Raw genomic sequence first — 19,197 nt, 5'->3', positions numbered from 1 at the left:
CCGAAATATATTTTTTTTCCCGTTTGTGCCGTTCAGTCCCGAGATGCTGGCTTGTTGTTTTTTTAAAACCTACCAAAAAAATATATGCCGACTCAGCTTATTTTCCTGGTTTGCAAAAAAAAACGTGGCCGGCTATGGATTCCGACCACCCCTTTCTGGCTTGGGTTACTGACTCACCTAGAGAAAAACTGGAATAAACTTAAATAAACCCTGGCTTTGGTAAACGCGGTCCTAAAGGGGTATCCAGGATAAGCTAGCATCATGGGGCTCATCCTTGGAAGAATATTTTGGTCCTTTCTTGGGGGCAAAGAAGCGCTGAAGTGGGTTTATCCAGCGGCCTGCCTCTCTCCAGGAAACGCTGGTTGAAAAAGGGAAGCCAAAACCTTAAAAGAGAGAGAGAGAGAGAGAGAGGGAGAGAGAGAGAGAGAGAGAAACAAGGGGGGAAATATCCCAAAGGTGTGTTGTCGTTGTCGTTGTCGTTCTTTTCCAAAAGGCAACTGGTCTTTTTCTGTGCCTTCCACACACACACACCCTCCTGAAGACATTTCGCTTCTCCTCCAAGAAGCATCTTCTCTTCTGACCGAATGGCGGCGTAGGCGGCGTGGGGGGGGGGGGTGGAAACGAAAAGGATTTTATGGATTTGTTTATTTACCGATGGAATTATCGTTTGGTTTATTTATTAACAGAAGCTGGTGTGCGTGTGGGGGGGGGAAATACTTGCGAGCGACTTAATTTCTTATTTGGAAAGGCGATTGCCGATGGCGGTTTTTTTCCCCCTGTTAATTGACTGTCTCTCAAAATCTTTTTTTTTTTTTTGTGGGTGGCGGGGGGATGGGGGTCGTCTCTTTCTGCAGGAAGAGATGAAGGGAGCCAAATTTCATCTCATCCCTTGAGAACGGGTTTTGCAGCGCAGCGGAGGAGTAGGAGAAGTTATTTAAAAGGATCTACCTTTTGCAAGGCGGGGCGGGGGGGGGGAAGAAGAGAGCCCAAATGATACAACGGGCTAGATTTTATTATTATTATTATTATTGTTATTATTATTATTATTATTATTATTATTATTATTATTATTATTATTATTGTTATTATTTATTATTATTATTATTATTATTATTATTATTATTATTATTATTATTATTATTATTATTATTATTATTATTATTATTATTATTATTATTAGCCTTGGTGGAGCAGTGGGCTAATGCCTCCTTAAGTAAGACCAGCTGCCTGCAATTAGTGCAGGTTCGAGTCCCACCAGGCTCAAGGTTGACTCAGCCTTCCATCCTTCCCAGGTAGGTAAAATGAGGACCCAGATTGTTGGGGGCAATTAAGCTGACTTTGTAATAATGCCGCTTGGGGTGTGTGTGTGTGAAAGCCCTAACAAGCAGGCATATACATAGAATGAAGGCTACTGCTAAGTTTGTAAGCCGCCCTGAGTCTTCGGAGAAGGGCGGGATATAAATGGAATTAAAATAAAAATAAAAAATAAATTATTATTATTATTAGGAGAAGCTGCACCCGTGTTTTGCTTTCTCAAAAAAATGTCGAGTTAAATGAGAAAAGCAGCCACCGAACAAATTCCCTAGCACCACGTTTTGTTTTGCAACGGCCCGTTCCCCCCCCCATCCCTTTGAGCATAAAAAGTCCACTAGTTTTGCCTTGGCGCCCTGGTTACTTTTTAACCCAGAGCCTTTCAAGAGTGTGGGGGGGGTTTGTTCTTCCCTCTGAATGAATTGGGGGGGGGGAGAGACAAGAAACCCTTGCTGATCTTTTGCAAACCAACTGGGGATCTTGCCAGCAGTTGGATCCTAGTGGGTTTCCTGTCGTAAAAAGAAACCGGGGCAATAATCATTGGAAGCTGCCCAGGGGTGCAAGGCCTGGGGTGGGTGGGTGGCGAGGCTGGGCTGCCTGCTCACTGGGGCTCAGAAGCCGTGGGGTGGCCCTAAAGGGGTGGGAAGAGGCCTCCGCTCTTGGGGTGAGCCCCCCCCCCCATAAGTGGCGCAAAGGACCCGGGAAGCATCCTTCCCCTTTGTGTGTTGCAAGTCCAAACAGGAGAGAATCTTATCAATGCCGGCCTCTTTTGCAAACATCATAAAAAGCGATGGGGACGTGACACGAAACTATTTATGGCTTCGTTGCCCAGTGCTCAGCCTTTGGCCAAAATCCTCTCCAGCCCTTTTTTTTCTGGGTGAGCCAGTGGAACGGGTGGCACAAAGGCCGGCCTTACGCCCATCAGCGGGTCACGTCGTCGTCGTCGGGTCTGGGGAATTTCGGCTGTCTGAAAGCAGGGAGCTTTTGCGGAGGTGGATAGCGTGGAATAATAGGAGCTGGAAGGGAGCTCGGGAGGCCTTCTAGTCCAACCCCCTCTGTTCAGTCATGAAACTTTAGACCATGTCCATCAATCAATCAATCAATCAATCACAATAGAGCGGGAAGGGACCTTGGAGGCCTTCTAGTCCAACCCCCCCCCCTGTTCAAGCAAGAGAATCGAGATCATTCTGGACAATTTTAAGGTGGTTTCCCTCATCTGCCTCTGATTCTTCTCAAGATCTGGAAGTGTTTCACTCCCGTGCAATTCCCGGTTGAACCACCCAGGTTGTGTGAATGCGTCAGCATTAATATGGGTTAAAAAAGACTTCTCTTTCTCACAAGGATGTTTCCTTCTGGGACCAGCCGGATTACAGAATAAGAGAATTGGAAAGGGACCCTGGAGGTCTTCTAGTCCAACCCCCTGTTCAAACAGGAGACTTTATGCCATTCAGGACAAATGGCTGTCCAGTCTCTTCTTGAAAACCTCCAGTGGTGAGGCAGGGACAGAAGGAGGGAGGAAGAGAAAGAGGAAGGAAGGAAGGAAGGGAAGGAGGGAGAGAGGAAGAAAGAGGAAGGAAAGGAAGGAAGGAAAGAGAGAAAGAAAGAAAGAAGAAAGAGAAAAGGAAGGAAAGAAAGAAAGAAAGAAAGAAAGAAAGAAAGAAAGAAAGAAAGAAAGAAAGAAAGAAAGAAAAGAGTTGGAAGGGACCTTGGAGGCCATCTAGTCCAACCCCCTGTTCAAACAGGAGACCTGATGCCATTCAGGACAAATGGCTGTCCAGTCTTGAAAACCTCCAGTGGTGGTGGAGGGAGAGAAGGAGGGAGGGAGGGAAGGAGAAAGAGGAAGGAGGGAGAGAGGAAGGAAGAGAAAGAGGAAGGAAAGGAAGGAAGAGAGAAAGAAAGAAAGAAAGAGGAAGGAAGGAAGGAAGATCTTAAGGAAGGAAGGAAGATCCATTCCAGACAAGTGGCTGTCCAGTCTCTTCTTTAAAAAAAAACCTCCAGTAATGGAGCACCCGCGACTTCTGGTGGCAAGCTGTTCCACTGGTTGATTGTCCTCACTTGTCAGGGAATTTTCTCCTTAGTTCCAGGTTGCTTCCCTCCTCGATGGGTTGATGTGGGGTCTGCACCACAGACGGGTTCGGCGAACGGTTCGGCATCCCTTTTTGCCAGCTCCCAGGGTGAGGAAGACAGACATATCTGGAAAATCAGGCCTTCAAGCCGCCAGGCCAAAGAGCAATTTCCTACTTGCCAGTTGCAAAACAGCCTTGGAAGGACCTTGAGAGCGGAATGGGGAGTGGGAGAGACACGGAGGGGGGGGGGGGACTGCAGATCAGAAATAAGTCAAGCCGGGTTACAAATTGACCCAGGTTTCAAGGGCAGGCCTTGAATTCGGGAGGGTCCTGTTGGCTTCAGGACGGCCCCACCTGATTCTCAGCCCAAGCTGGTGAGGGAGTCGTGGGAGCGAAGTTTTTTGATCTTCCTCCAAATTGTTTGGGTGGAAGGTCCTTTTTAAAGTCTTAACCAATTGCCTAATCAATCCCTTTTTTGGGGGGGGTCCCGTTCAGAGACGGCCACCTAGTCGGTAGCACAGTGGTCTTCCAGTCAATCAGGATACGGCTGGAAGGGACCTTGGAGGTCTTCTAGTCCAACCCCCTGCACGAGACCCCAGCTTAAAGGTAAAGGTTCCCCCACACATGCGTGCTAGCCGTTTCCAACTCTAGGGTCCGGTGCTCATCTCCGTTTCCAAGCCGAAGAGCCAGCGCTTGTCCGAGGACGTCTCCGTGGTCATGTGGCCAGCATGACTAGACGCCAAAGGCGCACGGAACGCTGTTACCTTCCCACCGTAGTGGTCCCTATTTTTCTACTTGCATTTTTACGTGCTTTCGAACTGCTAGGTTGGCAGAAGCTGGGACGCGTAACAGGCACTCACTCTGCTACGCGGCACTCGGGATTTGACCATGACAATCAATCAGAATGGAGCTGGAAGGTGACCTTGGAGGTCTTCTAGTCCAGCCCCCTGCACAAGCAGGAGACCCTACCGTTCCACGCAAGTGGCTGTCCAGACTCTTCTTAAAGACCTCCAGTGATGAAGCTCCCATTTTTAAAAGCCTTAACACAGGGAGCTCTTGACCTCAGTTGGGCCCAGGGCTTACAATGTTAACTGAGAAATTGGTTAGGTGAGTTTTGCCCCGTTCTGTGACTTTTCGTGCCACAATTGTTGTTCACTGAATCGCTGCAAATCTGGCTCCCCCCCCCCCCGCCCCCCGCCACCTTGACTTTGCTTATCCGAAGGGTCACGAAAGGGGATCACGCGATTCCCCGGCTGCTGCAGCCGTCATAAACGTGAACCAGTTGTCACGCGTCTGAATGCAAATCAGGTGAACACGGGGATGCTCCCACGGTCGTAAGTGTGAAAAAAAAGGTCGTTGAGTCACTTCCCCCCCCACCCCGGTGTTGTGATTTCGAACGGTCACTAAACCTCGTGAGTCAAAGATGCTTGTAATCGAGTGGTCAGCGGGAATCTTGTAATCGAGTGGTCAGCGGGAATCCCTGGTCTGGTCCTAGCAGCCTCTTGTGCTGCGTCAAGTTGGCCTCGCGAGGGACAAAGACCCTCACCCAATTCTCTCCCCACCGTTCTTCTTGGGTGTCCCATTTGCCAGGTCCGGCATCTGTAGAGGTTGTAACCTTATCTAGCCCACCCCCCACCCCCACCCCAGGATGCAGAGCTGGGAGATGCACAGGCTCTTGCACCACCATATGCTTGTTGGGGGTGGGGTGGGGGCTTCTCGTTCCCACCACCCCGTTTCATTATCAGAGATCAACTTTTTTCTCCTTTCGCCCGGCCTGGTTCTTTGGTGTCCCCATTTCCTGGGTTATCGGTGTCGCCCTCCGAGAAAGGGCACCCGGGGCCGTTGGCCGTCTGCTCAGATGACGGGATCGGGCTCCGCGCCGTCAGCCAAGCAGAACTCCGGCCACCTGCGACGAGTGGCGGGTGTCAAAAGAGCCTTCTCGTTGGCTCGCTCTCTGGAGCCCTTGTACAGTGACTTGTCTGTACAAAGGCACAACGACACACCGGGAGAGACTTGGCTCAAAACCTGTTCTGTTCTGTTCTATGTTGTATTCTACTCTAAATTTATTTATTTATTTTATTTTAATTCCATTTATATCCCGCCCTTCTCCGAAGACTCAGGGCGGCTTACAAGCTTAGCAGTAGCCTTCATTCTATGTATATGCCTGCTTATTAGGGCTTTCACACACACACCCCAAGCGGCATTATTACAAAGTCAGCTTAATTGCCCCCAACAATCTGGGTCCTCATTTTACCTACCTGGGAAGGATGGAAGGCTGAGTCAACCTTGAGCCTGGTGGGACGCGAACCTGCACTAATTGCAGGCAGCTGGTGTTACTTAAGGAGGCATTAGCCCACTGCGCCACCAAGGCTCTTGAGTTTCAGCGTGGAGAAAAGCCACGTTTTACATCTGGGCAGGTAAAAATCAAAGGCACAAGTACAGATTGGGCGAGACCTGGCTCCAAAACGGCAACTCTGCGAGGGACCTTGGGAGTCCTAGTGGACGATCGCTTGAGCCAGTGAGCCAGCCGTGTGCAGCCGCCGCCAAAACAGCTAACACGATCCCGGGTTGTATAAACAGAGGCATAGAATCAAGATCAGGCGAAGTATTAGTACTGCTTTATAAAACCCTACTGAGGCCACACCTGGAATGCTGCACCATACTACAAAAAAGACGTTGGAAAAAGTTCAGGGAAGAGCAACTAAGATGATCCAAGGCCTGGAGACCAAAATATACGAAGAACGGCTGCGGGACTTGGGTTTGGCCAGTCTAAAAAAAAGAAGAAATAGGGGAGACACGATAGCAGTGTTCCAGTATCTGAGGGGCTGCCCCAAAGAAGAGGGGGTCACGTTATTCTCCAAAGCACCAGAGGGAAGGACGAGAAACAACAGTTGGAAACTGACCAAAGAGAGAAGCAACCTGGAATTAAGGAGAAACTTCCTGACAGTGAGGACAATCAACCGGTGGGACAGCTTTGCCCCCAGAAATCGTGGGCGTTCCCTCACTGGAGGTTTTTAAGAAGAAGCTAGACAGTGACTTGTCTGAGATGGTGTAGGTTCTCCTGCTCGATCAGGGGGGATGGACTAGAAGACCTCCAAGGTCCCTTCCAGCTCTGTTCTATTCCATTGACGGAAGCGAAGAGGTTTGCACCCGCGCCAACTTCCCCACCGCCTGGGATTGAGACGCTGGCCTTTCCTTTCCAAAGCTGCTTTAGAGAGAATTGCGACCGTCCGCCCTTCCTTCCTCGCTTCCGATTCGACCGCTTTCGTAAGGCTCTCCTCTGAGCCTAGATCACGGCCCATGGGAGTTGCGGCTGGGGGGTGGGTGGGTGGGTGGGAGGCCAGGCCCCAAGCCCACTGTGCTTTCCAGTTGCGCCACTCGTCCCGCAGAGCAGAGTCTCGTCCCCGGCACGTAAGCCGAGAGGCGCTGAGCTGCCCTCGCCTGTCCTGCGACTTGGCCCTGGGCGGCTGCTTTCAAAAGACCCCACCGGGCAAACTGAAGGCCAGAGAGGAGCACCAGAAGCACCTCGCGGCGCTTCACCCCGAGGCTCTCCGTAGTGAACCTGAGCTTGCTTGCATTCCGGTTATCCGAGGCAAGGGGTGAGGACGCTCCCCCCCCCCCCCCCCGCAGCCAGCGGCGGTCCCCACTCTCCTCCTGCACGTGCGTGCTTTGCAAGGTTGGAGATCCCTTCGGATCCTTTGCTGCCTGGTGGGGAATCGGATTCGGGTGCTTGGCGAGAGCAAGGCTGCTGCTGCTGGTTTGTTTTTTTTTAAGTTTTTTTTTTTCCTTCCTCCCTTCCCCGGCTTGGAGCATGCAGGCCTGACCCCCGGGTCACTCCTCCTCGGTGGCTGGGAGATATGAGGGGTGATTCAGTCAGGCGGCCTTCGCTGCCTACGTGCAGGAGCAGCAGCTGGAGCCGTTTCCAAAGCTGGCGTGAACAGCTGGATGGAGGGAGAAGCTGTTTGACCACTTCCCTATTTGAAACAGTTTTTTTCCCCTCTCTCTTTCTTTCTTTCTTTCTCTCTCTCTCTCTCTCTCTCTCCCTACCTCCACCAAAGCAATAAGAATAGCTCTTCCTCTCCCTCTCTCTTTTTCACTTTCTCTCTTTTTTTCTTTCTCTCTCTTTCCCTCTTTTTCTTTTTTCTTTCTTCCTTTCTCCCTCTTTCTCTTTCCCTCCCCCTCTCTTTCTCTTTCTCTTTTCTCCCTCCCTCCCTCTTTCTCTCTCTTCCTCCCTCTCTCTCTCCCTCTCTCTCTTTTCTCTCTCTCTTTCTCTTTCTCCCCTTCTTCCCGCCCTCTCTCTTTTTCACTTTCTCTTTTTTCTCTTTCTCTGCCCCTCTCTTTTTCTTTCTTCCTTTCTCCCTCTTTCTCTTTCCCTCCCCCTCTCTCTCCCTCCCTCCCCCCTCTATTTCTCTTTCTCTTTTTTCTCCCTCCCTCTCTCTTTCTTTTTTCCCTTCCTCCCTCTCTCTCTCCCTCCCTCTCTCTCTTTTCTCTCTCCCTCCCTCTTTCTCTCCCTCCCTCCCTCCCTCTTTCTCTCCCTCTCTCTTTTTTCCTTTCTCTTTTTCTTTCTCTTTCTCTTTTTTCTTTCTCCCTCTTTTTCTCTCTCCCTCTCTCTCTCCCTCTTTCTCTTTCCCTCCCTCCCTCTCTTTCTCTTTCTTCTCCCTCCCTCCCTCTTCCTCCCTCCCTCCCTCCCTCTCCCTCTCTCTTCCTCTTCCTCTTCCTTTTTCTCTCTCCCTAGCTCTACCAGAGCAATAAGAATAGGGATCACAAAAAAAAACCCCCAAAGTTTGGTCTTCGCAGACATCTCCAAATATCAAATTAAATCAGTGGCTCCCGATTGCATGTTTCAAAGTCAAAACTTGCTTAAAACTGGCGTGTACAGATTTTTTTTTTAGAAGAGTGAGGGGAAGGGAGACCAGGGAACAGCCAGTTAAAAATACGACGACTTACAACAACAGTTTGTTCAAAGTTACAAGAGCACTGAAAAAGCGTGACTTAGAATTCAGAATAGAATAGAATAGAATAGAATAGAATAGAATAGAATAGAATAGAATAGAATAGAATAGAATAGAATAGAATAGAATAGAATAGAATTATTGGATGAAATAGAATAGAATAGAAATAAGAAATAGAATAGAGTAGAGTAGAATAGAATAGAATTCAGAATAGAATAGAGTAGAATAGAATAGAATTAGAATAGAATAGAATAGAATAGAATAGAATAGAAGCTGGAAGGGACCTTGGAGGTCTTCTAGTCCAGCCCCCTGCTTAAGCAGAAGAACCTATAGGTGATAGATAGAGATTAGATAGATAGATAGATAGATAGATAGATAGATAGATAGATAGATAGATAGATAGATAGATAATAGATAGATAGATAGATAGATAGATAGATAGATAGATAGATAGATGATAGATAGATAGATAGATAGATGGATGATAGAGATAGATGATAGATTAGAGAGATTGATAGATAAAGATAGAGATAGATAATAGAGATAGATTGATAGAAGATAGATAGATATATCTACATACAAACACCTGCAAAAACCTCAGAAAACACACACACACACATACTGCTCAAAAAAATAAAGGGAATAGAAGATAAGACATCCTACCATTAAATACAGTACATTGTGTTGTTTAAGTGTTCCCTTTATTTTTTGAGCAGTATATACACGCGCGCGCACACACACACACACACACACACACACACACACACACATATATATATATAGAGAGAGAGAGATAAAATCCCATCCACCAGACATTGCTGGCCACCTCTACTGTATTCGGCAACTCCACGACTGAAATTTAAACCGCAATTCTAGGCTTGGTCATTTTCAACCTGATTGTTCGTTTGTTGTGTCCAACCGCGTTTCCGAAGTGGCATTCAACCTCTGGTGGCTCCCAAGCGGCCGTGGCCGTAGCGCCCAATGGTCAGGGCAAAGCTGACGGAGTCTTTCCCAAATTCCTCTCGCTTTCTCGCCCACCCCCCCACCCCAAAGCAAAGCAAATTCCTTTCCCAATCCGGTTAGGCCTGGTTCGGCTCCTACCATCACACTCCGCTTGTGGTTGTAAAGCTTGTGTAATCTTCCTCAGGGATTATGCTGCGTGTCTGATTAACTCGCTGCATCGCCCGAAATTTCTCGGCGAAAGGTTAAAAAAAAGAAAGGATTTTTCTAGGATAGGATGGGTCTCGCTTTCTCCAAAGTTGGTGCCCTGATGCCCGGCGAGTCGGGCTGCAATTTTTCTCGAGTGTAGCGTGGGCGGGGGGGGGGGTCGTTGTCGCCTCCCCAAATAAGCAAAGTAAGATCCAGGGAGCTTCTGAGATAACAACGTGAGCTTATCATGCAATCCAGAGATGTCCAGCCTTGGCCCCTTTAAGACCTGCGGACTTCAACTCCCAGGATCCCCCAGGCCGCAGGAAGTTGGAAGTCCACACGTCTTAAATCGGCCAAGGTTGGACACCCCTGATATGGTCTCCAAATTTCTCCAAATTCCTCCTTCATTACCTTGAACTACTCATCAGAAAGTCTTGAGCTTCTAGGACCTATCCTAAGTGTCTCCCTTCAGCACTGGTGGTCATTTGAATCCCCACTGGGCAAACTTGTCATAACTGGAGGACTGAAATCACCTTTGTGTCATTTCAACACCTTCCCTTCCCCCCCGTGGTCACTTCATTGATTAATTTCATCTTGATAGGAATACTGTGGCGGATTGACGCATATACCGTAGTACGCGGGGCAATCGTTTTAAGTCGATTTTAATGTCTCTGTTGGGTTGGGTCATGAGTTGGCCCAAAGAAAGACCCCTTTTAACTACTTTGGGATACTTTGCCCAGGGTTCAGAAGCTCTGCCCTTATCTCTTTCCCAAAGGTGGATCCTGAGTTAATAGGGAAGAAGGTCTTCCATGCCTGTCACATCTCCTAGAGCAGGGGTAGGCAACCTTGGCTCTTTTATGACTTGTGGACTTCAACTCCCAGAATTCCTGAGCCAGCCACGCTGAGGGGAAAGGGAGAGGTTTCCAAGCTGAGCCATGCTGGCTCAGGAATTCTGGGAGTTGAAGTCCACGAGTCATGAGGGGGCCATAGTTGCCCCATGCTGGCTCAGGAATTCTGGAAGTCCACCAGTCATGAGGGGGCCATAGTTCCCCCATGCTGGCTCAGGGATTCTGGGAGTTGAAGTCCACCAGTCACGAGGGGGCCATAGTTCCCCCCATGCTGGCTCAGGAATTCTGGGAGTCGAAGTCCACCAGTCACGAGGGGGCCATAGTTCCCCCATGCTGGCTCAGGGATTCTGGGAGTCGAAGTCCACCAGTCACGGGGCCATAGTTCCCCCCATGCTGGCTCAGGGATTCTGGGAGTCGAAGTTCACCAGTCATGAGGGGGCCATAGTTCCCCCATGCTGGCTCAGGGATTCTGGGAGTTGAAGTCCACCAGTCAGGAGGGGGCCATAGTTCCCCCATGCTGGCTCAGGAATTCTGGGAGTCGAAGTCCACCAGTCACGAGGGGGCCATAGTTCCCCCATGCTGGCTCAGGAATTCTGGGAGTCGAAGTCCACCAGTCATAAAAGAGCCAAGGTTGCCTACCCCTGTCCTAGAGGGTCTTGGGCGTGGGCCTCTGAAGAGTTGGTCAATCCTAGGAGGGGGTCTTCCTGACCGAACCGCATCTGGATTGGGGTCCTAGATTGCCATTCCTCCAAACGTAGCCAATGGGGCTTTCCTGGCACTGATTCTCCATTGTGGAGGGCAGGTGGGACACCAAGCTCTGAAGAAAGATCCCTGGAGTTGGGGGTCCTCTCCAGATGTTCTGCTGGCTTGCTTGCCTGGATCTCACCTTGCAAGGGCGCCTGTCCTGGGTGGGTGTTTCCAGAGCCTCCTTTGCGTCCGTTCAGCCTGGGGTCCACCACACGCTTCCATCCAGAAGTGGTGGCCAACTTCGGAAGGGTGGCGGGTGGCGGGGGAGCCTTCCTGTGCCCCAAAAGGCTAGCAATGTCTTGCTCGTGGTCTCCTTTGACCAGCCCCCACCCCACCCTTTTAATGCCGGTGTTTAAAAAAAAAGAGTCCCCATTTATAGCAGTAAATCTGGTTTTTTTCCCTCTCTCTTCCAGGTTTCTCTCAAGAGCCTTCAGCCGAACATGACCCGCCCTTTGGTAGGTATGAGGATGCTGTCTTCCCAGTGTGGGACCCCTCCCCTCTTTGGAAGGATGAATTTTTAACAAAATTGAGACCACCTCCCTCTTTCTTTCTTTTTTCCTCCTCTTCCCCCCCCCTTCCCCCTCCCTCGGCCAGCCGCTCATTCCTCTGTAAGGAGGAACTCCAGGCCCACCTCCTCTTTGCAGCCGGATGCTCCGCTGCTACTTAGGGATGCTGGGAGTTGTAGTCTTTCAACGTCCGCAAGGGTTTCATTTGGGGTGGGTGTGGGTGTGCCGCTGAAGAGTTGAGTTGAGAAGTTGGGCCAGCTGGCTTTGAAGAGTAGACCGGACAGTCACTTATCTGAGATGGCACATCTGTTCTCCTGCTTCCGCGGGGTGGCGGGTGTGTGTGTGTGTGTGGGCTGGACTAGAAGACCTCCAGGGTCCCTTCCGGCTCCATTCTGTTCTAATTCTCAAATCACGGTCTCACTTGGGGCCTTCGAAGTCAACTCCTCTCGTGCAGCTTCAGGCTAAGTTCATTTCTGCGGGGGAAAAACCTTCTTTTTCCTCTTCTTCCTCCCCCCCCCATTTTGATTAGGATAAACAGGGACAAGGCCAGCCACGGGTCAGGAGAAGGTCAGAGTGGGGCAGCCTTCCCCCCCCCCTGGTGTGTTCCCCCCTACCCTGCAGTGGTGGCCGGGACTTTTCTTCGTCCCTCTTTTGTGTTGACCGTACAGCTGTAAAACTCAAAAAAAAAAAGAACAAGCAGAAGGCTGCGAAGTTGGGGGGGGGGAAGAGGACAGGAGCCGGAGAAGAATGCCCCCCATTGTCCCTTAAAACAGGAGAAATAATTGATTTATGTTATGGCCCCCAATTAGGCTATAAAAAAAGAGGGGGCCCGCTAAAGCAACCCCCTCCCCCTTGATTGCAGCCCCGAAAGAGCCGAGCCACACACACACACACACACACACACACACACACCACCCCACCCCAAAAAAGGCTCATCAGCTCAGCGTGCTAAATTATTTATTCCTTTCAAGTCCTGGCAAAGCCTGGACAATGATGGTCAACAATTGGCATTTTCCCCCCCCCACACACACACACCCCTCTTTCACATCGTGGTCGGAGGAAAGGGCAAAGGTCAAGGAGCCCGGGCCATCGACAGCTGGTCCTCGGATCAAGCAGGCTTTGATTGTGTTGTCCTTTCCAGCCTCTTTCCACCACCCACCCCTCACTTTCTCCCTCCACCTCCCCTCGGACAGCCAGCCGGACCGGGCTTGTGTGTTGGTGTAAAGTTTGCACGCCGAGCCTCTCCGGTTTGTAGCAGCAGCGGGTCAGGAGCCTCGGTGGCCCTGCCGTGGCCAAGGATGATGGGGGCAGCTCCGTCCTGCGAATCCCGACCCATTTTGACCCACATGGACGTGTGTGTGTGTGTGTGTGTGTGTGTGTGCGTGCACGCATCCTGCTGGCATCTTAGGGTGCTTCCAAAAGGTGGCCCGGCCGTTGCTAAATACAGGCCCTCCTCGGCTTAACAGCCACACTTGAGCCCCAAATTTATGTGGCTAAGTAAGACATTCCTTGAGTGGGTTTGGCAGAGATCCGGGCGTCCCCATTGACTTTGTTTGTCCGAAGGTTGCAAAAGGGGATCGCGTGATTCCGCAGCCGTCATAAATGTGAGTCAGTTGCCGAATCTTAACTGCAATGGTCGTAAGGGTGAAAAACGGTCCTCAATCACTTTTTGCAGCACCGTTGTCCCTTGGAACAGTCACAAAATGAATCGAAAACTACCTGTGTTGGAAATCTGCAGGCGTGCCCAACTTTCCCTGTCAATGCCTCTTTCGTGGGGTTGGGGGCCTCTGGCACCATCTGGTGGACTCCCCCCCCCCCATCTCCCCTGGTTCCAAAGAGGGCCAGAGAAGCTCATGCAGGACCATCTGTTGATCTCCACCTTTAGGGATTTTATCCGATCCAGCTTGGACAAAAAGGTCTGACTAAAGACGTCCGTGGCAAGGTTGTCTTTTTATAACCGCAATTGGGGATTTGTAACATGGAAAGGTGGTTTTCCTTTGGAGTTTGGCGGTTGGTGTCAAATTGAGGTTGATCTTCCGTGCTTGAGAGAAGAGAGGAGAGGAGAGGAGAGGAGAGGAGAGGAGAGGAGAGGAGAGGAGAGGAGAGGAGAGGAGAGGAGAGGAGGATGGAATGGAATGGAATGGAATGGAATGGAATGGAATGGAATGGAATGGAATGGAATAGAATAGATGCAATGGAGAAGAATAGAATAGAATAGAATAGAATAGAATAGAATAGAATAGAATAGAATAGAATAGAATAGAATAGAATAGAATAGAATAGAATAGAAGCATAGCATAGCATAGCATAGCATAGCATAGCATAGCATAGCATAGAATGATTGTAGAATAGATGGAATGGAATGGAATGGAATAGAATAGAATAGAATAGAATAGAATAGAATAGAATAGAATAGAATAGAATAGGGATAGAAAAATAGAATAGAATAGGAATAGAATAGAATAGAATTAGAATAGAATAAAAGAATAGCATAGCATAGCATAGAATGATTGTAGAATAGATGGAATGGAATGGAATAGAACACGGAATGGATGTAGAGTAGAGTAGAATAGAACAGAAAATAGAATAGAGTAGAATAATGAGTAGAGTAGAGTAGAATAAGAACAGAACAGAATAGAATAGAATAGGAAGGGACCTTGGAGGTCTTCTAGTCCAACCCCCTGCTCAATCAGGAGAACCTATAGTATATCTCACACAAGTGACTAGCCTCTTCTTAAAAACCTCCAGTGATGGAGCGCCCACAACTTCTGGTGGCCAGCTGTTCCACTGGTTAATTGTCCTCGCTGTTAGGAAGTGTCTCCTTAATTCCAGGTTGATTCTCTCCTTGATCAGTTTCCATCCATTGTTTCTTGTCCTGCCTTCTGCCGCCTTGGAGAATAGACTGATCTCCCCTCTTCTTTGTGGCAGCCCCTCAAATACTGGAAGACTGCTATCACGTCCCCCCGTAGTCCTTCTTTTCTCTAGACTGGCCATCCCCAACTCCTGCAAGCGTGCAATCAGGGTGGGGCAATTAGACTCCCTCTCAGGGTAATTAAACCAGGATTCCTGGCTTAAGACTGGCCATGGGGGAAGAAGGATGTATAAATGACCAGTTGAACAAAATAGCTAATTTTTTTCTCCCAAGCACGTCTTAGACTCTTCTCTCTTTCTTACTCCTCCCAGCTGCAGATGTTGAACAGATGAACACCCCCGCTTCGGTGCTTCTTTTGAACGCTGGCAGTAAGTACGACTTTCTCTAATTTGGGGAAGTGGGGCGTCCTACCAGTTCCCCCCCCCCCCACACACACATCTACAGGTAGTCCTGGACTTACGACCCACAATCGAGCCGAACATTGTTCTGTTGTTAAGTGAGACATTTGTGAAGTGAGTCTGCCCCCCTTTTAAGACCTTCCTCGCCACCGTTGTTACGTGAATCGCTGCGCTGGATAAGTTGAGTGATTCTGGCTCTCTCCCCCTTCTCCCCCCCCCACTTGACTTTTGTTTATCGGAAGGTCGCAAAAGGGGATCGCGTGAGCCCGGGACACTGCGACCGTCATCAATATGAACCAAGCGCCTGAATTTTGATCACCTGATCGTGGGAAATGCTGCCAAGGTCGCAGCTGTGAAAAAAACGGTCGTACGCCACGCTTTTCTGTGCCGTGGTAACTTTGAACGGTCCCTAAGCGGACGGTCGTAAGTCAAGGACTGCCTGTAGGTTGTGCTATGGAAAGAAGGCCCATCCTCCCCATCCTGCCCTTGGCGTCTGTCCACAGAGAGTGACATCTTCTTTACTTGACCATGGCTTAATCCTGGTTCTCCACTAGAGGGCAGTAGCCAGAGTCTACAGACTTTGACTGCTCCTTCCCTTGAAGTCAATCAAGTTTTAGGATTTGTTTCGAGGCGTCTTGTGAATGGCAGAGAATGGCCTCAAGGTGGAGCACCCCCAAATTCTCGAGTAGATTTTTTGGGGGGGGCTCTCAAAATGCTTGGCAAGCCCCCCCACCCCCTTGCTTCCCATCCAGAAGTTAGCAAGACTGAGCTGAGGCTTGTCGCGTCCTGAAGATGTTGGTCAAGACCCAAATCTCCCTTCTGATTATGTCCCCATCCTAACCGCCTCTTGGGGATGCTCGGAAGGGCTTCCCATGCCGTGTGTTAGAAGCAGAATCCAGGCAGTCCTCGTTTAGTGACCGAAGTTGTGACAGCACCGAAAAAAAAGAGAGGACCGTTTTCACACTTTAGGACCGTTGCGGCATCCCCGCGGTCACGCCATCAAAGCTCGGACGCTTGGCAACTGATTCACCTTTATGACGGTCGCGGCGTCCCTGGGCTCGCGGGATCCCCTTTCGCGGCCTTCCGGCCTGCGAAGTCGATGGGGGAGGGGGGAGAGCCAGATTCATTTAGCGACCGTTTTCCTAACTTTAACAACCGCAGCGACTCGCTTAGCATGCGTACAACGGGGCAAAAGCGACTTGTCGGTGGGGAAGCCGGGTTTCATATGACGACGTGGTACCAATCGGAACATGGCAGCGATCCGCTCAACGGCTGCGTCGTAAAATGGGGCAAAGCTTCCCTTCACCAATGCCTCGCTTAAACCCAAAAGGAAATTTTGGGCTCAATTTAAACTGAGGGCTCTCTGTATTGGCTGTGTGTGTGTGTGTGTGTGTGTGTGTGTGTGTGTGCGCGCATTTGTCAAGGCCGGGGACGCTTTGGACCTGAAGGAGGAGATTGGGGGGGTCTGGGGGGGGGCTGTCCAGCCGCTGTTTGATCCGCAGTTTGCATTCATTGGCCAGAGGGCTGACCAAACCTGAAACCCACCGACAGCAATGAATGTTGAGTGCAGCCATTATTTGTGCTCTCGGGACGACAACTCCGGCGTTGGGTTCGAGCCCTCATAGAGCAGCCTCCCCCAACCTTTTGGGGGCACCCGGCACCGGTTCCGTGGAGAGAGCTTTGTCCACGGACCGGATGGGCAAGTCTGCAAAAAACCTGGAAAAATTATTATTATTATTATTATTATTATTATTATTATTATTATTATTATTATTATTATTATTATTATTATTCATTTTTCTCCAAACGGCTTTGGAAAAAAGCCATCCCCCCCTTTTCCCCCCCCAAAGCCATTTGGAAAAAAATAGGGGGAGGGGAAACCCCTGAAGGCGTGGGGAAAAACTGGAAAATCCCCTGGTTTCTCTCCCCCCCCCAATTTTTCCATTTTTTTCCCACGCCTTCCCATCTTTATGAGAGTTTGTGGTTTTGCGCGCTGCCTGCGTCCTGTGGATAGGGCTTCTCTTGTTTGCGCGGACCGGTTTCTGACTTGCTGTGGCTCGGTGCCGGGCCACAGCCCAGGGGTTGGGGACCCCTGTCGCAGCGAAGCAACGGGTCTCTGTTGAAGCTCGTTGTGAGTTCTCCTACGTGCATCACACCGCTCAGCTGGTGGATTGTATGCCCGGAGGCGTGTTTGTGTGTGTGTGTGTGTGTTTGTGTGTGAGGACTGTGATAAACCTCAAGGTACAATCAACGACCGGTGGTTTCTCTCGAGAGGTTCAAACTCACCGACAGCGTTGAATGTTCACTGAAGCTATCGTAAGCCGCGACGGGCTGTCTTCGGACGGCCCGGGCGTCCGTGCGCGTCCCTCCTGGCTTGTGATGTGGCCATATTGCTGGTAATCCCGGGCAATTGTGCGTGACAGTTGAAGCTTTCCTGGTTTGCGCCCGTGCCGCGTTGCAACCGAGCGAAGGTGTGGCGCTTTTGACATCATCATGCCACGGTCTGCAATTTGCTAGCGTAGCTTTTGATGGCTTGTCGGCTCCCTTCAACCCTTGAGGATGGAACTAGGATTGGAAACCTAGTTTTGGGGAGTGTCAGCTAGCCAGTTGAACAACTGGGGCCCTTTGCGAAGTTACGGAAAGAAACGATGCGCCGGTCCTCGTACAAACTTTTGCTCGGCGCATACGGTGGTCCAGAAATTTCTAAGCAGCAGAAGGAAAATTCGACGGAGGGAAATGGGTCTTTCCGTGTCTTCCTTCTTTGACAGCCACTTCAGAACCTGCCGTTTTTCTTCTCCTTCAGTTGGAGAGGAATGGCCAGGAGATGTTTGTTATTATAACGCATATAAATTATTATTTATAATTTATTATTTGAGGGGCTGCCCCACAGAAGAGGGGGTCATGTTATTCTCCAAAGCTCTAGACGGAAGGGCGAGAAACAATGGTTGGAATCTGATCAAAGAGAGAAGCAACCTGGAACTAAGGAGAGAACTTCCTAACAGTCAGGACAATTAACCAGTGGAACCGCTTGCCACCAGAAGTCGTGGCCACTCCATCCCTGGAGGCTTTTAAGGAGAGACTGAACAGTCACTTGTCTGAGATACTATAGGTTCTCCTGCTTGAGTGAGAGGCTGGACTAGAAGACCTCCAAGGTCCCTTCCAATTCTATTCTATTCTATTCTATTCTATTCTATTCTATTCTATTCTATTCTATTCTATTCTATTCTATTCTATTCCATTCCATTCCATTCCATTCCATTCCATTCCATTCCATTCCATTCCATTCCATCATTATTCTATTCTATTCTATTCTATTCTATTCTATTCTATTCTATTCTATTCTATTCTATTCTATTCTATTCTATTCTATTCCATTCCATTCCATTCCATTCCATTCCATTCCATTCCATTCCATTCCATCATTATTCTATTCTATTCTATTCTATTCTATTCTATTCTATTCTATTCTATTCCATTCCATTCCATTCCATTCCATTCCATTCCATTCCATTCCATTCCATCATTATTCTATTCTATTCTATTCTATTCTATTCTATTCTATTCTATTCTATTCTATTCTATTCTATTCTATTCTATTCTATTCTATTCTATTCTATTCTATTCTATTTTATTCTATTCCATATTCTATTCTATTGTATTGTATTCCATATTCTATTCTATTGTATTGTATTCCATATTCTATTCTATTCTATTCTATTCTATTCTATTCTATTCTATTCTATTCTATTCTATTCTATTCTATTCTATTCTTATTATTTTCTCTTCTCTTCTATTTTCTCTTCTGTTGTAATTTCTCTTCTTTTCTATTTTGTTCTAATTTTCTCTTCTCTTCTAATTCTAATTCTAATTCTAATTAATTCTAATTCTATTCTTCTGATGCACATTTCTCCAAAACGAACCCAAGCCGGAACCAATAAGCCGCCGCCACCGCTGAAAATGCCTTCTTCGTTCGGTTTAAATGCGTGGAGTTTTTCACGTGATTAGCAATTTGTCTCATTTCAGGTTTCCTTTCAAAGAGCCACATTGGAAAGAGGTACACAATAATAGACAGGTTTTCAGGAACGCTCGCTCCAGGCATTCATTTATTGGATATCTCGGCATTCGCTTGTTCTAAAAATCCCAGTGCAGCGATTTGCTCCTAGCTGCGCGAAGCCCGGTTGGCCCAATTTTTATTTGTATGGTTCTTGCTCTGCAAAAATGCCAAGGAAGCCGGAGGCAGCGTGTTCAAATCCAAAAGTTTGTTTGTTTAAAAAAAAAAAGAGCCAGGCGCCCCTTTTTTCTCCCGCCTATCCTGGCAACTCGTCCTCTATATAATAAATGGGATGGT

At 48.8% G+C, this 19,197-nt stretch overlaps 1 protein-coding gene across 1 annotated transcript in view; it reads left to right on the top strand.

The window, feature by feature from the left end:
* Positions 1–19,197, top strand: part of NR6A1 (nuclear receptor subfamily 6 group A member 1) — a 66,179-nt gene that overhangs the window by 5,093 nt on the left and 41,889 nt on the right. The window contains exons 2-3 of the mRNA XM_081339628.1: positions 11,487–11,528; positions 14,763–14,819. Of these exons, the coding sequence (XP_081195754.1) occupies positions 14,780–14,819 (40 nt within the window). The 5' untranslated portion in view covers positions 11,487–11,528; positions 14,763–14,779. The remainder of the gene's footprint in view (positions 1–11,486; positions 11,529–14,762; positions 14,820–19,197) is intronic.

This window comes from Vipera berus (assembly GCF_964194415.1).
Source record: "Vipera berus genome assembly, chromosome: 15".
Lineage (NCBI taxonomy): Eukaryota > Metazoa > Chordata > Lepidosauria > Squamata > Viperidae > Vipera > Vipera berus.
This window is presented reverse-complemented; position numbering and strand designations above follow the sequence as displayed.